The sequence below is a fragment of the Protopterus annectens genome, chromosome 12.part0 (genome assembly GCF_019279795.1).
Source record: "Protopterus annectens isolate FY-2018-M chromosome 12.part0, PAN1.0, whole genome shotgun sequence".
In the NCBI taxonomy this organism is placed as follows: domain Eukaryota; kingdom Metazoa; phylum Chordata; order Ceratodontiformes; family Protopteridae; genus Protopterus; species Protopterus annectens.
Window position 1 is genome coordinate 1162835441 of NC_056746.1, and position 17143 is coordinate 1162852583.

The following is a 17143-nucleotide window of genomic DNA, read 5'->3' on the forward strand; positions in this document are numbered from 1 at the left end:
ATGACACTTCAGGCTGAACAGCCGATCTGGAGTGAGGAAGGCCCGCATTGATCTTGTGTCTAACCTTCCTCCTATGAAATCTATAAGCTGTGTGGGATGCAGTAAAGATTTTTCCATATTTATGGTGATGCCCAGCCTCAGAGCTATAAAGAGGAAATAGTCTCTGGCTGAGCAAAGTAGATGCCTTGATGATGCCGTGAGGAGCCAGTCGTCCAGGTACGGAAAAAAACTGTATTCCCTGGAGTCTCAGGTGGGCCACTACCACTGCTAGCACCTTGGTGAACACCCTGGGGGCAGAGGTGAGACCAAAGGGAAGGACCCTGAACTGGTAGTGGCTGGCTCCCAGCCGGAAGCGAAGGAACCTCCTGGACCGTCTGTCCATCCGAATGTGGTAGTATGCGTCCTTGAGGTCGATAGAGCACATCCAATCGTTCTCCCGCAAAAGGGGGAGTATAGATTGTAGAGTGACCATCCGGAATTTTTGCTTGGTTACAGACAGGTTCAGCAGGGAAAGGTCTAAGATCGGTCTTAAGTCCCCCGTTTTCTTTGGCACCAAGAAGAACCTGGAGTAAAACCCTGATCCGGTCTGATCTCGGGGGACGCGCTGGATGGCTCTTTTTTCTAACAGCTGCTTGACTTCGACAGCCACCGCCTCCCATTCATCGGGTGGTACATCGGGAAGGCTTCAGGATCTGGGGATTTTGCTCAGGGGAATGGCATAACCTCTGGATATTACACGAAGCACCCAACGGTCTGACGTGAATGACTCCCAAGATGTCAGGTGCCTCGAAAAACGCCCCCCGACTGCCTCCAGAGATGGACAGCTGGGCAACCCTTCAGGGCTGTTGCGTGGGTCTGTCAGAGAAAGGTTCTCTGGACCCAAAGTTCCTAGGAGCCCCTCTGCCTCTAGGACGGCGACCTCCCTGTCCTCCTCTGCCACGGAAGGACTGGTTGTCCGGAGCAGGTTGGGATTGCTGCAGACTTCCGGAACCACATCTTCTTCTGTCCCTTTTGGTTCTTCGAGAAGGACCTCTGGGGAGCTGAGAAGCGGACTCCGACGGCAGACAGCGTCTTCCCGTCCTTCTCGCTCTGGACTAAAGTTTTGCGAACAGTTTTGCCAAATAGGGCAGAACCATCAAAGGGGGCATTGGCGAAGGTCGCTTTGAAGGGCTCTGCAAAATCACAGTGGCGGAGCCAGGCCTGACACCTCATGATGAGGCCCGCTCCACTAGCTCTAGCGGCTCCCTCCGTTGCGTGAGAAAGTAGCCGCATAGAAGTATTAGAAACTGATCTGAGAGTGGCCATTCGGGTGGAGTACAGGTGCTTGTCCTCCGCCGACATGGACTCTGGGGGAGATGCCGCGTACTCTTTAATCAGGTCGCGCTGCATCCTGATGACATGTGCCATGTAGTTCAGCACTCTCAAAGAGAAGGTTGCTGAACTAAAAGCTCGCTTCCCAATGCGATCCATCGAGCATGACTCTTTGCTCGGAGGATGCATAGAGGGACTTTCCTGGGCCAATTCCCTCTTTGTGGCTGCGGCCATCATCATAGCATCTACCGGGGGGCCCTTGCTCCAATGAGTGCGGTCCGATGGTGGGCTCAGGATACGATCTGGATGCTTGGGGACAGGCTCAACGGTGTCCGGTTCCTTCCATGCTCTGGTGGAAATAAGGTCCACCAGAGGATCGGCAGGAGGGGACACCCAAGAGGTAGATGGGCCCGCCTCAAATGCCTCCAAGAACACAGACTCGTCTGAGGAGGCCCTGGGGGCAGACAACCCCCCCCTGATTCTAAGCATCTCCATAATGTCTCCAAAGGAGACGTCCTCCGGGGGTGACCTTGGGGAGCCCTCCCCTTCATCCAAGTCTGTGTCTTCGGTAATGGACTCAGGGGAGTCCAAGTGTCTCCTTTTACACTTACGTTTCCGAGGTACTTCCTCGGGGGGAGTGTCCGAGGAGTCCTCTTCAGCAGCCAGATGTTCCAAAGGAACTACTTGGGACATCGAGGCGGGCTGTCCCTGGGACCGGCTGATGGGAGCCTGGCCCAGCTGCAAGGGAGTGCGGGGTGGAGCCGCGGCAGGCACCGGGGGTCCGGAAGTCCTCAACAGTGCCCTTTCCACTACGTCAAAAGCCAAGGGAGAGCCGGCCTCTCTAAGCCCCGAGAGTCGGCCCCCACTCGGATCAGACGCACGGATCGGAGCCGGAGCCGATACCATCAGATCTGAGAGACCGATGTGCTCCGACCTAGACGGAGTCGAAGACATACCAGCTCCCTCGGATCCGAGGCTTGGCCCTCTGCTCCGAGAGGTCGGGTCCGAAGTACCCGAAGCACTCAAGGGATGGATCGGATCCGAGGTGCCCCGACCAATCGGATCCGAACCACCCCCGGATCCAACTCTGCCCGGCTCCGACAGCTCCGAACCCGGAAGACGGGTCGGAGAAGGAGCCAAGGGGGTGAAAAATGGGGTCAAAGCCCCTCCCGGTTGGGGCGGGGCTAGGAGCACTCCCATTTGCATCTAGGCCTGGATGAAACGCCTCATCATCCGGTCCATGTCTGCTTCCGACATTGAAAAGGTAGATCTGGATGAGGCCACCGAAGCGGACCTAGAAAACCGCCTCGGAGACCTCACCGAAGGGCTAGTCTCCTCCTCCTCGGGTCCGGGAGAGAACCGAGGGGAATGGAGCCGAGGAGGAGGAGATCTAGAAGACACAGGGGAGGCCCGCTTAGACGGAGGGGCCGAGCTTGAGGTCTCGGCCCGTCGTTTATGGTGCCTTTCCCTATGTCTCTCCTTTTGTCTCTCCTTCTCTCTAATGGTCTCCCTATCCTCCGGCTTCTTGGAGGGAGGTTGAGTCCCTGTCGGGGAAAGGGAGACCGTAGCACCCGAAGAAGGCTGCTGGCTAACAGGGGCAGAGGCCGAAGTAGTATCTGGAGGGAGAAGTCCCGCCAGTACTAATTTCGACCTCCTGTCCCTTAAAGCTCGGGGGTTGAACCCTGCGCATATGGTACAACCAGAAGACAGGTGTTCAACCCCCAAGCATTTAACGCACCGAGTGTGGCCATCAGCTGGGGACAGCTTGTGGCCACACTCGGTACATTTTGAGAAAACTGCCTTAGGGGCTTCTGACATGGATACACCCTATAGGCCTAACACACACAAAACAGACAAAAAAAACTCACACAAAACTGCGCAAAACCCGAGAAAGTATACAAGGTAAAGAGAGGAAGCCTAATACACACACACCACTAGAAAAAAGGATTAAACTCAAATTTTTTTCTGTCAAACTTATCTGAACAAATTAGCTGCCAGGAGCTCGAGGAATCCGTTGCTACTTGAAATGCGGCAAATGAAATCTGAGGTCAGTTAGGGCTTGGCAAGGGATTATGGGTAGAGGGAGGAGCTAGGAGCTCGGATCCTAAGCTTTTGAAATGCCGGCTCGGATCCGATACCCACAGGTTGCAGACAAATGAAGTCTGCCTACTTCAGATCTGTTATTTCAAGATTCCACTGATACAAACATCTTTAACTCAAGAATACTGCCAGAAGAATTAGGAATTTGAAGAAATGAACATAGTTGTTAAATATTTACAAATGTCATTGCCTCTATAAACTAATGCACTTTCATTCTAAATATTCAAAAATCAATCTTACTTGAAAGTCTAAATGATTTAACAACTGAGAACAGCAGTAGGTTTAACAGTTTATCAATTCTTATGAAATCAATTGACTTTACCCACACATTTTTATTTGTGCAATTATTTTATTCATTACTGTATGCATACATGTGCCTCTAGGGTAGCGTATTGAACAGGAAGGATGAGAATTTTAAAGCTAATCTTCATCAGCTTAAATCCACTACAGAATACACTTGAAGACATCTAACAAAGGAAATGCACTCTACAACTTACCTGGTTCTTCCTCCTCAGTGTCACTACAACAATTAATGGACCAACTTGAAGAGACATGACCTGTCCAGCCAGGGTGTCTACCTACTTCAACTGACCAACCCAAAGTCAAAAGAAACTCCATAAATTGAGGTTGTACATTTCTAGATGACTCCACATTCTTCAGAATCTGCAAAACAAACAATAAAATAAAGTTACTGGAGGTTCACTGTCCAAATAGATTTTCTTGCAAACACTAGCTTTCTAATTATTTAACTGCTGCCTGAAGCATTAAATCTACAACCCCCTTTTTCATTCCTCAGAGCTGCACTTTCTGGAAGACTACATGACAAACAGGTCAGGTGAAAAGGAAAGACCTGAAAGGTGGAGAGAGAGCTTAAAGACCGCCCTCACACAACCACAAAGTAGAATTCCACAAAGACAGAAGAAGGAAAAGGTTAGTTATAATGGCAGACTTCATGCTATTTATTTATTGGCATTTGTTTACTGAACAATGTGCTTTTTCAGAGGAGGCCTGCGGAGAAAAACTCTATAATACAAACATCATGGATATTATTTGCAACGTTACATCATTTACAGTCAGTTTCATTCATGAGCAACAGTACCATTATTTAGACATCCTTGGCATTGGTGACATCAACAGTTTTGATTAAAAATAAGTTACACAGATTAGATTATAAATAGAATTTTTTTAATTCAGGGAGGTATATGCACTGCAAATATCATCAGTATGCATAGACTGTCAGGTTTACATAACAATATTTGTTATTATAAAGACTTATTCGAAATCTAGAACAAAAGAAGATAAGAGTTACAGCAGCCAAAAAAAATGAAGGACGGAAGGAGAGACGAGGTAGATAAAGGAGATGAGATGAAAGAGGAGCGTACAATTGTGATAACAGTACATTAAGTTTTATACAGCACAGATGTATGGCATGAATTTATATAGCTATATTTGTTCAAGTTTAAAAACGAGAGGTGTAAGTGAAGTGCAGTGCCACTTAGCTATCACATGTTGCATCAGCTGGCATTTAACATCTTTCAAGTTGCAGTGTGTTCTTAAATGGAGTAGGATGGTATTCCAGCCATCAGCAATACAGTGTGAATACAGTGAGTGCCCTGTACTTTTGGTAGGTTTAGTTATGAAGAGCAAGGACTTTTCAGTGAAGTACAGTGGTTTCTTGATAGTGTAAGGCTGAATGAGGGTTGTGCAGTAGTTTGAATGTTGTAATTAATTGTGAGTACAATAGAGATTTATTTAGTCTGTGCCAATTTAGTAGTTTGAGAAAGAGGCAATGATGGAATCTATACTGTAGGTTTTCTTGCAAATTTTGCTACTTTATTATATCATTGTTCTAGTTTGGCTGATAGAGAGGAGTTGAGATTGGTTAGGATAAGAGAGACATACAAGAGGGTGGGAAGTAGAAAACTGGCAGCTATGTTTTGTATGGCAGAGTCAGTGAGGTAGTGTTTTACTCTATAGAGGCAGCCTAGCTTTCGATATGTTTTCTTTATGGCTTGCTGATGGTGGTGGTCAAATTTCAGGTGGTCATTACATCTAGTAGTTTAGTGTGGGATACCAATTCTGTTGGTGTTGTTGGATAACAGTATATTAAAGGGAGTATTTTGGGAGGAGATAAGAATTGGAACAGTATTGGGAGGAGATAAGAATTGGAACAGTATCAAGTTAAAGTTAACAATGTTGTGATCTTTGTCTGTTGAGATGTATATGTAAGATTAAAAGATAATCTTCCCTGTTTTTCTGAGATGGAAGTCTAGACTAATGCCCTTTGTTTAAGCTACAGACACTTATTTAAGCAAACCGGATTGAAAAACAAGGAAAATTATGAGAAGCATGAAAGACAATAGTCCTTTCTTGCATTTCCAAAGTTATTAACTTTTCAGTTTTCAATCAGCACCTGTTTTTAGCTGGAGGCGATGAGCAAAAATGTGCAAGCAATTAATCATGAGAGATCTGACCACTGTGTTTTGAATGATATCTACAAGGGTACTTTCTCGTATTTGCAAAGTTACTAGATGTTTTCTATCAGAAAACAGTTTAAATGAAAAAAGGAACATGCAGCTCTAAGTGATTAATCAGGAAAGGTCTGAACCATGTGTTCTGAGTGGATTTTACAAGGTGCAATACAATTCAATGTTTAAAGGGGAAAATTTACAAACAGTGCAATGAAAACAAATGAAGTTTGAAACTGTGGGAAGTAAATAGTTAAACCAATATTTGTCTTCCCAGCAACTTTAGTCTTTTAATGAATTAAATATTACAATACACAATTTAATTTAAGGATAGTTATTGCATTTTTTTAAGGATAAAAGTCAAAGTTTACTGAAAGAATGCAAGTTGTTTTTCTTATTAGGGGAATGGAGATAAGAACAGATAGCAATCTTTGCAAGTGGGAACACAAGCTCTAATAAGCACTTTAGCATGGTTATCTCTAACTTTAAACTATGTAATGCCTGTTGGCGGAACTGTCAATTTGGGATAACTGCTTCTACTTGCTGTGAAAGACCTCCTTTTTGGAAAGTGTACACAGTTTCGTGCGTTTGCTGTGAGTTAAAAAGTTTTTTTTTTTTTTTGAAACTGTGTTTAGTTTTTTGTTTATTGTGTGTTCTTACTGAAGGGGAAAATCTGTGAATGTGCAACATGGTTTCAAACAAAGAAGAGAAGCAGCAACTGCATACAAGATCAGCTTGACAAACATTGTCTGCATCTAAACTGCAAGTTGGAAATGCACATTGATGAAATGTCATGTATAATATGAGGAAAGCATATTTTTTATCAGAATGATTGCTTTGTCAATACTCATACAAGTACAGCTATGTTGCTAAAGACACATTTTATAGAAATAAGTATGTGAATCTGACAAAGAAAGGGATTTCAAGACTGATATTCAGCACAGTATCAGAGACAATGGAAACAGGAAGCAAAATCCTTTGTGAGAGGGGCTCCAATAGAGACAGAAGAGGAACAAAAGATAACAATGGTACATTTCTGGTAGCAAGGGGTTACTTGCCAGTGAGGAGGAGTATCCCGGCAGGTATTTATATTCCACCTAACACTACTACTATTATCCACCCTAAGAGACTTTTGGGAGAAATGCTAAGCTTTCAACAGGGAATACAATTTATGGGTGGACTAGAACCTGATATGCAATACTGAAGATGGATGTGGAAGACATAGAACCCTGGAGCACAAATTAGAAAATACAGGCAGTGTTCAGAAGCTTTGGAAAGTGGTATTTTTTAGAAGAGTGTGCCCCTGATTCTTTAAGGATGTCATATGCAAAAAAGTCATTGTAACCCTTAACACTGAGCTACTGAGCTCGATCTGTTGCTCAACTAAATTAAACAAAGATTCTATAAATTTGAAAAGAAGTTCTTAATAAAAGGTTGGGTCAGACACCAAGGAAGAAATGAGTGCACTATAGATGGGCACTGCACAGACTGTTTACAACAAATGTGATTCAATAAACAAGCATGAAAGAGTACACTCTGCATCTGTGTCTTATTTAAAATCAATATTCTGTCCATAAATTTTAGAGCTTCATTCCAAAAGTGCATTGTATTCTCAATGCAGTACAATCAATTCAGCCAAGCACTTTCAGATTTTGCAGTTACGTTTTTTTCACTTCAACTTTACAAACAAAAAGCTCATTTTTAAATTTTTGTTCAATTATTTTGAAAACATCTGTTTTCCTTTCAAACACCTTAGAAAAATGTCATCATCCAGCACAGATTCTGCAGCAAGGATTAAAAACTGAGCAATGCTTTCTCTCACACTCAGTCACACCTATTGCAAGCTTCAATTACGATGACACAGACTGACCTCCATCTGGAATCCCTTGCCAAGCTTACTTTCTCATACCTACACTTTTATAAAATATCTCACTTTTGCAGGACTATATTACTATAAAGAATGTTAACAGTATATTATATTAAACCGTATTCTTACCAGACTTTTTCCTGCTCGCAATAGTCTTAACTGACTTATTTTAAACACATTTTTCCTCAGACAATTCTTTTAACTGTGCATTAGTAATTTCACAACATCCACGGCTTTTGATAAGCTCAGGTCTGTTTCTCTTAGCATCTTGTCCCTTGCTTTATAATTTCTTATACCACAAATTATTCATTCTTTTATTAGGAAAGTATGCAACACATCAAAATTAAAATATGTTCAATTCTCCTGTTCATTAACCTATAAATTTTTTATTACAACGGATTTGACAGCTAAATCAGACAGTAAATGTCAGAAAAGTTTAAGACTTTCACAATAAAAGAAGCAGTAAATATGTGGTTTAAAATTAAAAACTAGGTCATATAATGTCAACAGTCTAAGACTAAAATGTTTTCAAAAATGCAACATTCAATGCTATCACTAAAGGAATGTTAAGTACGCACAGGAATAGACATTGCCAGGAAATCATAACAACTTGTAATGCGTGAGGTTACAGAAAGACCACCGCATAATTTGCAGTATGAGTTACTACATCCTAGTTTAGAAAATTTGATGAGACAAACACTACCAGCAGTTCCTTCAGTTCCTAACATCAGCATGGTTTCAGACACAAATATTGCTTAACTAATTCTAATCTCAGACGTCAGCACAAATGTAGCACTGGTGGGGACTGAGAGAGCAGGGATTCACATTAATCCGGCATTAACAGATCAGTCTAATGCACCCAAAACCAATGTAAATGACACAGACTTCAGGACAAAAAGAGGAAATGCTTACAATAGTGGAAATTAATACTGTCAATAGTTCTACAAAAAAAAATTTTGAGAATAACCGATACCCATAAGACACAAGTATAATTATGATGTTTCTCAGAATTTGAAGGGTTAAATTTGACAGAATTGACCATTAAGACTTTGGTTTCTTAGATTATAAATTAAACCAATCATCCTGGATTCTTGTTGCATCCTCAATGTGACAGTGCCATTCTGGGAATGAACATATCAGGATTAGGTATTCTTTTGGACTTCAATAACAGATTTTTTTTTGAGAAATAAAGATGCTGTAGTACATACAGTAATTTAAAAAGAAAATTGTAAGAAGTTATAAGCAACAGATTGCACCGATTATGCTCAGGATTTAAAATATCATTTACTACAGGAATACCCAGATTTGTGAGCTAAAGTTGAGACAGATTCTGATTCTGTTGCCACAGCTAAAGTAAGGGTGGAACATTCCAAATACAAGTTACTACCTTATCAGAAACAATATCCCATTCCCAAAGAAGAAAAATAAGTCATCTGCAAATGTATTACACACTGACAGGAAAAAAGCATCACAATAAGAGTCAAACCCATCAAATTCACCCATGTGGCTGGTAAAGAAAAAAAAATGGCAGTTAATAGACTAGCATTTTAGACTTGTAAATAAGTACATCATTCTGGTAGCACAGGTTGTGCCTGGTACACCAGAAATGGCAGTCAGGTTAGACCCACCGAGTAAACTGTTTAAAGTTATAGATTTGGCAAATTGATCTTTTGCTATACCACTAGTTATGCCATCACAGAAATGCTTTTTTTTCATCTTTGAGGATTCACAATAAATTTGTCTACAAGATTTGTAAATCTAGTATTACTTTATCAGGAACTGGCATTATAATTATGGTTATAAAAATATAATTTCATAATTTATTCAGTACATGGACAGCATGCTAACTGAATTTATGTAAATTTGTCTCAGTTCTCCAAAGGAAAGTTTTCTTTACAGTTAGAACAAGTGTGTAGTACAGATACAGATGCAGAACAACTATGTCAACATGAAGTATTCCTTGCTGCATTTCAGATTCAAATAATATCACCAGACCATAACATAGGAAAAACAGAAATACTGAAATGGGAGGACCAGCATCCACTGCATAATGCATTCACTAAACTTCAGTTTACTTATGCACATAAATTGTCCTAGTGCTGGATTAATGTTTGTGTGCCCCTGTCAGGAAAAGACATTCCTCTAGTATTAGTTTGTTAGATTTCAGGATATTATATTCATGTTTGACTGCCTATACAATGAAAAAGGAAATGTGCTAAATGAAACTATTTTTGAAACTATTAACACCCAAAATCTGAATTTGTGAACAGCAAAAAAAAAAAAAAAAAAAAAAGTCTTACTTGATATAAAAGTAAATATTGTATAATAAGACAGATCTGCAATGCAGAAACATAGGTACTAATTAATAATTTTACTATATAGAACTGCGGTGGTGGTGCTGCGGTAGCGTTGTCGCCTCGTAGCAAGATGTTGTCCCGTTCGATTCTCAGCTAGAGCGTCGTCTGTGTGGAGGCATACGTGAATGGGGCGTGCCTTCATTGAAGGTTGTGCGTCAGGGCTGATAACCCGGAACGTAAAAATCCACTACCAATCATTAAAAGCCGAACGACACAAACAAACTATTACAGCACACGAAAATCCGGAATGTAAATATACAGGATTATCAGTTTATACCCTAACAAATCTAACTAAAGATTTACAGAAACAGGCAGACACAGGATATGGTATTTTTTCATATAATTTTGGAACAACAAGGTTAGCATAGTAATTATGTTTTAAGGTACATATATTATGTGCACACAGGGAAAGAGCTCATAAATGGTTACCACCAAAATGGTGTGCATCTTGTTATAAAGGATATGTAATAGCAGCTACAAAACATGTTAAAGAATTGCCTAGTCAGATTATCTTTACAAATCAAAGTAAAGTAGAGAGACCTGAATCTTAAAGATTTTCAAAATAATTTACAGGTCATGGACACGTCATATATCCACAAGAATTTAGATTTAAAGACATTAAAGGCTATGGATTTAGGCAATGGTATACTTCCTACATATAGGTTCATAGGTTGATACTAGGCTATCTGCTCTGGGGCATTTACAAGCCTAGCCAGAGTGTGTTTGGCTTTCGCCACCCTTTTAAACGAGTTTACTATACCCTTTTAAGGTTAGTTTACTGTGCCTCTGTCTAGCAGTGACGCAGAGGTAATCCCCGGGGTAAACTTATGATTACCCATCCACTTGTCAAGATTCCTTTTGAAAAGAAGCAGTGAGGGGCTCTGTCTGACGTGGACTGGGATTTTATTCCAGAGTGATGGGAGCCTCTGGGTTATAAATCTGTCCCTCCAGCATGTTCTATTAATTTCTGTGCTGAGGTTTAAGTCCCTTGAGCACGTAGCTCTAAGGGATTTGGATTTTCTGAGGTGGAGCATGTCCATTAAATCTGGGTTTGACATGGCTTTATACATCAGGCACAGGTCACCTCTGAGTATGCGGTATGCAACTGCGTATAGCTGGAGTTTATTTAAACGGGTAGCATAGATCATTTGTTTGAGTCCCTTGATCATCTTGGTGAGGTACTTTTGGGGTCTTTACAGTTGCTGCAGGTGTCTGGTTAGGTACATCCCAAATGGGGCATTATATGCTATTATGGGCCTGATGAGTGATGAGTAGAGGGGCACAATGACCTCTCTTGATCTAGATGTAAACCCTTTTGTGATAAGGTGGGTGATATAGAAGGTCTTTCTGACCACTTTAGCGACGTGATTGTCAAAGGAAAGATTGCTATCCACTTGGGTCCCCAAGTCCCTAATTACTTCTTCCGTGCTTAATGGATTACCACCTATGTGGTAATTTGTGGGCACTTTGTTTTTCCCAAAGGGGATGACTATGCACTTTTTGGCATTCAGCTTCAGGCCATGGCTCTGGCACCAGTTATCCGTCTCTGTGAGGACCTTTTGTAGGATGTCTGTGTCAGTTGGTGAGTAGATTATGGCACCCAGTTTGCAGTCGTCTGTGAACTTGGTCAGCCATAGTCCTCCCATGTTAGCCTGTACCTCAGAGAAATATATACCGAACAAGAGAGGTCCCAGGACTGAGCCTTGTGGGATGCCACTAGTAACTGGTTTAGAGTCGGACATGGCTCCCGCAATTCTGACCATGTGGGTTCTATCCTTGAGCCAGTCTGCAACCCATCTTATGACATAGGGGTTGATGTTTAAGCTAGAGAGCTTATTTATGATGCCCGAGTGGGGTATTGTGTCGAAGGCTTTTGCGAGGTCCAGGTAGGCTGTATGTACTACCTTCCCTTCATCTATGGCCTTGGTGACTGTTTCAAAGTCATCAACCAGGTTCAGGAGGCAGGATCTGCCCTTAATAAAGCCAAACTGGGTAGGATCCAGCGTCTGCAGGTCCCCAATGTCTTTATGAGCTCCATGATGATCCGCTCCATAGCTTTGCAGACCAGGCTAGTCAAACTTATGGGGCGGTAGTTTCCAGGGTCTGCTGAGGCACCGCCTTTGTGGAGCGGGACCACTGTAGCTGTACGCCATTCCTTGGATACATATCCTTTACTAAGGCTAAGGTTGAACAGTAACTTTATATGTGGTTTTAGCTCTTCTTGGAGCTCATGTAGGATGCAGCCCAGGACACCGTCCGGTCCCATTGATGCTGTGTTTTTTGCCTTGGAGAGGACAGCTCTTACCTGAGCATCTGAGATGTCGGGGAAGCAACTCTCTGCTGGAATAGATATTTGATCTTTAGGGGGGATGGGGGGGGGGGAGTTTGCACTGAACCTGTCTGCCAGGATGCTGGCTATGTCTGTGGATTCAGTGTATTTTTGTCATTTTGGATTAACTCTGAACATATCTGGGAGTTGCCGCCCAGGTTTCTAACATAACTAAAGAAGGCCTTGTGATTATCTTTGGTGTCCTGTGCAAATTTTTCTCTCGAAGCTGGCCTTGGATGATTTTATGAGCGACCGTAGTTTTTTGCTAGTACTGATCAGAGCTGCCTTCCCTTTTAGGGATTTTGCTCTATCATGTAGTAGCTTCCTCCTTTTGTTGTAAAGCTTACTTATGGCTGGGGTCCACCAGATTGGACGCTTGCCTTTGGAGGATTGGGTCTTGGTTTTATTTGGGATTGCATGATCCATGCATTCCTGAAGGTGTCCATAGAATGCATTTATAAAGGTTTCTGCAGATTGGGCTGTAGTTTCTGCTGGCCCGGGGGCTTTGAAGGATGTCACCTCGGTTTTGAGAAGTGTGAAATTTGCTTTTGAGAAATTTTTCACTGTGGTTTTCTGGGCTGGGGGTGGGACAGGATGTGGATGTCCAGTGAGATTAATTTATGGTCCGATCTTACCAATGAGGGGTATACTTCTGGTGTGGAGCACTGAGTCCCCATGTTGGTGATGATCAGGTCCAGTATGTTTTTCCCCTCTTGTGGGAGTGGTGACTAGTTGTTCCATAGCATTTGAGTTTATAAATTCAAGGAACCTTTGGGCTAGGGCATTGGGGCTTGAGTAATGCTCCCAGTCTATGTTTGGGTAGTTGAAATCACCAAGTATAATGGTGTTTGGAGAGACCTTCATATTCTCCAGTGTTTTCAGGAAGGACGAGTGAGGTTCCTGAGTTTGTGAGGGTGGTCTGTAGCAGGCTATAAACTGAAAGGCAGTTTTGCCCACTGTTAGTTGCACATGGATGGTCTCTGCTGCTTCATGCAGTGCCACTAACCTGGAGGTGTGAGTATCTTTGATAAATATGGATACTCCCCCTCCTTTTGTGGTTCGGTCCGAGTTTTGGGGCCGAAAAGTGTGGTATGAGGTATAACCTGGTAGTGCTGGGGTGTTCTCGGGAGCCTTGAACCAGGTTTCTGTTACTGCACAGATGTCAATATTCTCCATACTGAGGAGAGCTTCGAGTGTGTGCATCTTGAGGTTTAGACTTCTGGCGTTGAGTAGCATTACCCTTAGTTTCTTTTTCCCAGTGTTATCTATGGAGGTGGGTTTGTCCTTTGAGCCTTGCCTAAAAAAGGCACTATGGGGGTGGCAAAAGCCTTTGCCAATATCCGGAAGCCCAGAGATGACAGGTGCAGGCCATCCCTAGCGAAGCAACGTGGCCTGTCGAGCATGTCATCCCAGGCTGACAAACATTGGATCCCCTTTGAATGACACCAATACTTAAGCCAATTGTTAAAATTGAGCATTTTGTCTTTATACTGTGGCATCATTCTTGGTGAGGGTAAGATGCTACTCAAGGTCAGGGTCATGCCGGCCTGGGCTACATGATTAGAGAGCTCCTCGATGTCTCTTTTCATGTAGTCCAGGGAGGTACATCTCAGGTCATTCACACCAGCATGGACAATGAGTCATATTTGTACTTGCTTTGGAGTGATCTGAGTGCTTGCGTTATGTGGTGGATCCTGGCGCCCGACAGGCAGCTTACCATGACCCTCTCCTTGTTCAGTCTGGTGAGTGGGACATCAGTGTGTCTGACAATAGAGTCACCTATTACAAGTGTATCAGGTGTGCTGTTTAGCCTTAAGGGCTGCATTTGTTTGGCACACTGACTTTGTGAGTTATGTGTTTCACATGTTTTGTTTTGTGGTAGCAGGTGCTTGGATGTCTGCTTTGGAGGTCTCTGCTGCTTAGGCAGATTCTTATTTAGAGCCTCCGAATATGTTTTGGTGTGTTTATGTGTTTGGTTGGACGTTGTGGTAGGTCTATGTGAGACTGGATTTGTGGTGTGTGTGGTTACCTTCTCCTCCTGACTGACTGGGCCAGTAGTGAGTTGAGAGAGTTCAGCCTCCAGTTTGGCTATATGGTTACATCTCTCACATGTGTTTGAGCTTGTTGGGAGGAGGAGAGGGTTGTATGTGTACATGAGGCAGTTGTAACATTGCCTCAGGATTCCCAGATTCACCAGCGGGTCTGAAGAGGAGACTAGCATCTGTCCTTTAGTCATGCCAGACAAGTATAGGTAACTCCTTTATAACTGATAAAAAAAGACCAATAGGGGCAGAGTGCTCTAGGGAGTATCTAGGGGTGTAGTGCTTTTGGTTTCTAGTGCTAAAAAATTGCTTGTATGAGCAAGTGCAAGTACAGTGCTTTAGACAGAAAATAGGGTCTTCAATTTAAAGTTAGAGCAGTGCTCAGGGAAAAAGTGAAGAGCAGACTTTATGAAGCCGAAAAAAGTTTAAGCCCGATTAAGCGGCGCTGCCCGATGCTGCGCTATGCACAAAATTGCGCCAAAGCAGGTTTTATACAGGGGGACTTGAAAGAGTTAGAAATTAGCCCAAAATGGCCAATAGACTACAAGATTCTTGTGCTGGGATCACTCCTCCAGGGACAGATAGGTTGCTCAAAGCTCCCCACTCCCACTGGTGAACAAAGAAGCCTCCCTCTATCCGAGTAAGGAAATGGGCAACACAGGAACTATCCAAAAGTCCAGAATACAGCAAAGCCTGTATTAGGGACTATTCTAGGTCAGGAAAGGTGGGAAACAAGGATATTTTTTGTTTTTTTTTTTTTGTTACACAAACAGCAGAAAATGCAGTAAATATATAACACAGGCTAGCGCACTTGAGTGTGTAGCCTCAACAGGTAAATTCAACAACACAAACTTTTAAAGTGCAGGTATAACTTAACAGAAAAACAGCTTTAAACAGGTAAAAGAGCAGATATAACTCGCTTTTCGGCGAGAAAGGACAGTTGCACAGGTAATAGCAGAAAAAATATACTTAAATCAGGTAAGCAGTCGCTCTTTTTGTCTCTCTGCTGCTGGCACCACTCTAAGGAGCTGTCAAAGATATTTGGAAACTACATTAATTAGTAAGTAAGTTTTCACCAGCAGTACTTTTGAGTCTATTAAAAACATTACAGTGAAAATGTCACCATGCTTGCATATGGCTGTCCTCCAAAATACAATAGCACTTTATTACCTTTTAACAACACAATGTAGGACTTAACACTTTGTGGACAGACTGGACTGAAGTTTTATCAGCTGGAGGGATTGCTATTTTAAAGTATCTTATGGCTGTTGCATTAATTACAGTAAAACTAATCGTTACAGTACCACTTTGACTTAGCAACACTTTGACCGGAAATCAGACAAAGCCTGCTACAAGTCATTTATGAGGTAAATGCAGAAACAAACTCCTCTTCAGGGATTTCCAGAGAAGTTGTTAGGTTAAATCTTACATAAATACAGTTCTCTCTCTGAACAAGTGAGGAAATGTTTCCATTTAAAAAAATGCCTTCATTTCACATTTTAAATTGGGTAGTATTCGTAGAAAGGTACAGCTAAGTTGCAAGCAGTGGCTTTCAAGTCAAAGATATAGGCAAAGTTGTGTGAAGACTCAATTTTCTCTTCTGAACATTTTTGTTATGTGTTGTTGTGACTTTACAGACACAAAAACAGATTAGATCATCGGGACTAATAACAAGTCTTGTTACTAAGATTTATAGATTCAGAGTCTGAAGCTCAGGACTGGGAAAGTGAGTGCAAGCTGATTTCAAAACACAAAGCAGTATGTCAGTTGAGAGCAAATGTCAGACAGTTTCAGTCAGCAAATAGCTACACATGCAAGTATCTACATTACAGCCAATATAACAAACTACTTGCCAAAATTATTAATTTTATTATTGTTTAAATGCTATTAACACACAGGAATTGACTTCTGACTGAATTGTATGCCGAAAGTGCATGATACATGTAAAGTAGTCAGACAGCTGCCTATTTGGCATCTTTACAGTCAAATGGATAAAACTTTCAACCACAATGACCTTTTTGTACACCAAATAATTATCATCTGATTGCACTATTCTTAAATGACATTGAAAATGTGATGCAAGAAGCAAAAGGTTCTTGGTGGCATACTATTTGCACCTGTAGGAAGCTGAAACAGTTTGGAAGAAAGGTAATTAGAGCCCCCCCCCCCAAAAAAAAAACTTTTATTTATTATTTATTTATTTTACATTTGTTGACCGAGATAGTCCGACTGGATGCATGTCCATTTTCAGCACAGGCCCGGAGAGAAAAGCTCCAGGTAAACAGAAACATTAAAAAACATGTTACAATTATAATTTTAACAAACAGTACATAAGCAAACAATAATAAACATGTTCCACAGGTTAGAGTTAAACCCTGGTGAAAGCCGTGGGTAAATTAAACAGTAGCTGATTGATATATTTTACACAATCTAGAAGAGAGTTAGCCAGGCTTGATACAATGACATAGCCAGTTTAGTGCCAGATGTTGTTTGAGTCTAGTTTTAAATTGACCTAGGGAGGAGAGTAAAGTCAACTGGAAGTGAGTTCCAGGATCTGCCTACAGAGTTTGCAAAGACAGTCACCAGCTGCATTAATTTTGCTTGTCTGAATTTGTAGTCTGTTAGAGGATCTAAGCAGTCGCGGATTATGATAGGGGGTGATAAGATTT

General features: G+C 42.0%; 1 protein-coding gene across 2 annotated transcripts in view; it reads right to left on the reverse strand.

Moving 5' to 3' along the window:
- RALGAPB (Ral GTPase activating protein non-catalytic subunit beta) overlaps positions 1-17143 on the reverse strand; it is a 3411848-nt gene that overhangs the window by 755376 nt on the left and 2639329 nt on the right. For both annotated transcript variants that reach the window (XM_044090192.1, XM_044090191.1), the window contains exon 24: positions 3909-4074. In XM_044090192.1, the coding sequence (XP_043946127.1) occupies positions 3909-4074 (166 nt within the window). The remainder of the gene's footprint in view (positions 1-3908; positions 4075-17143) is intronic.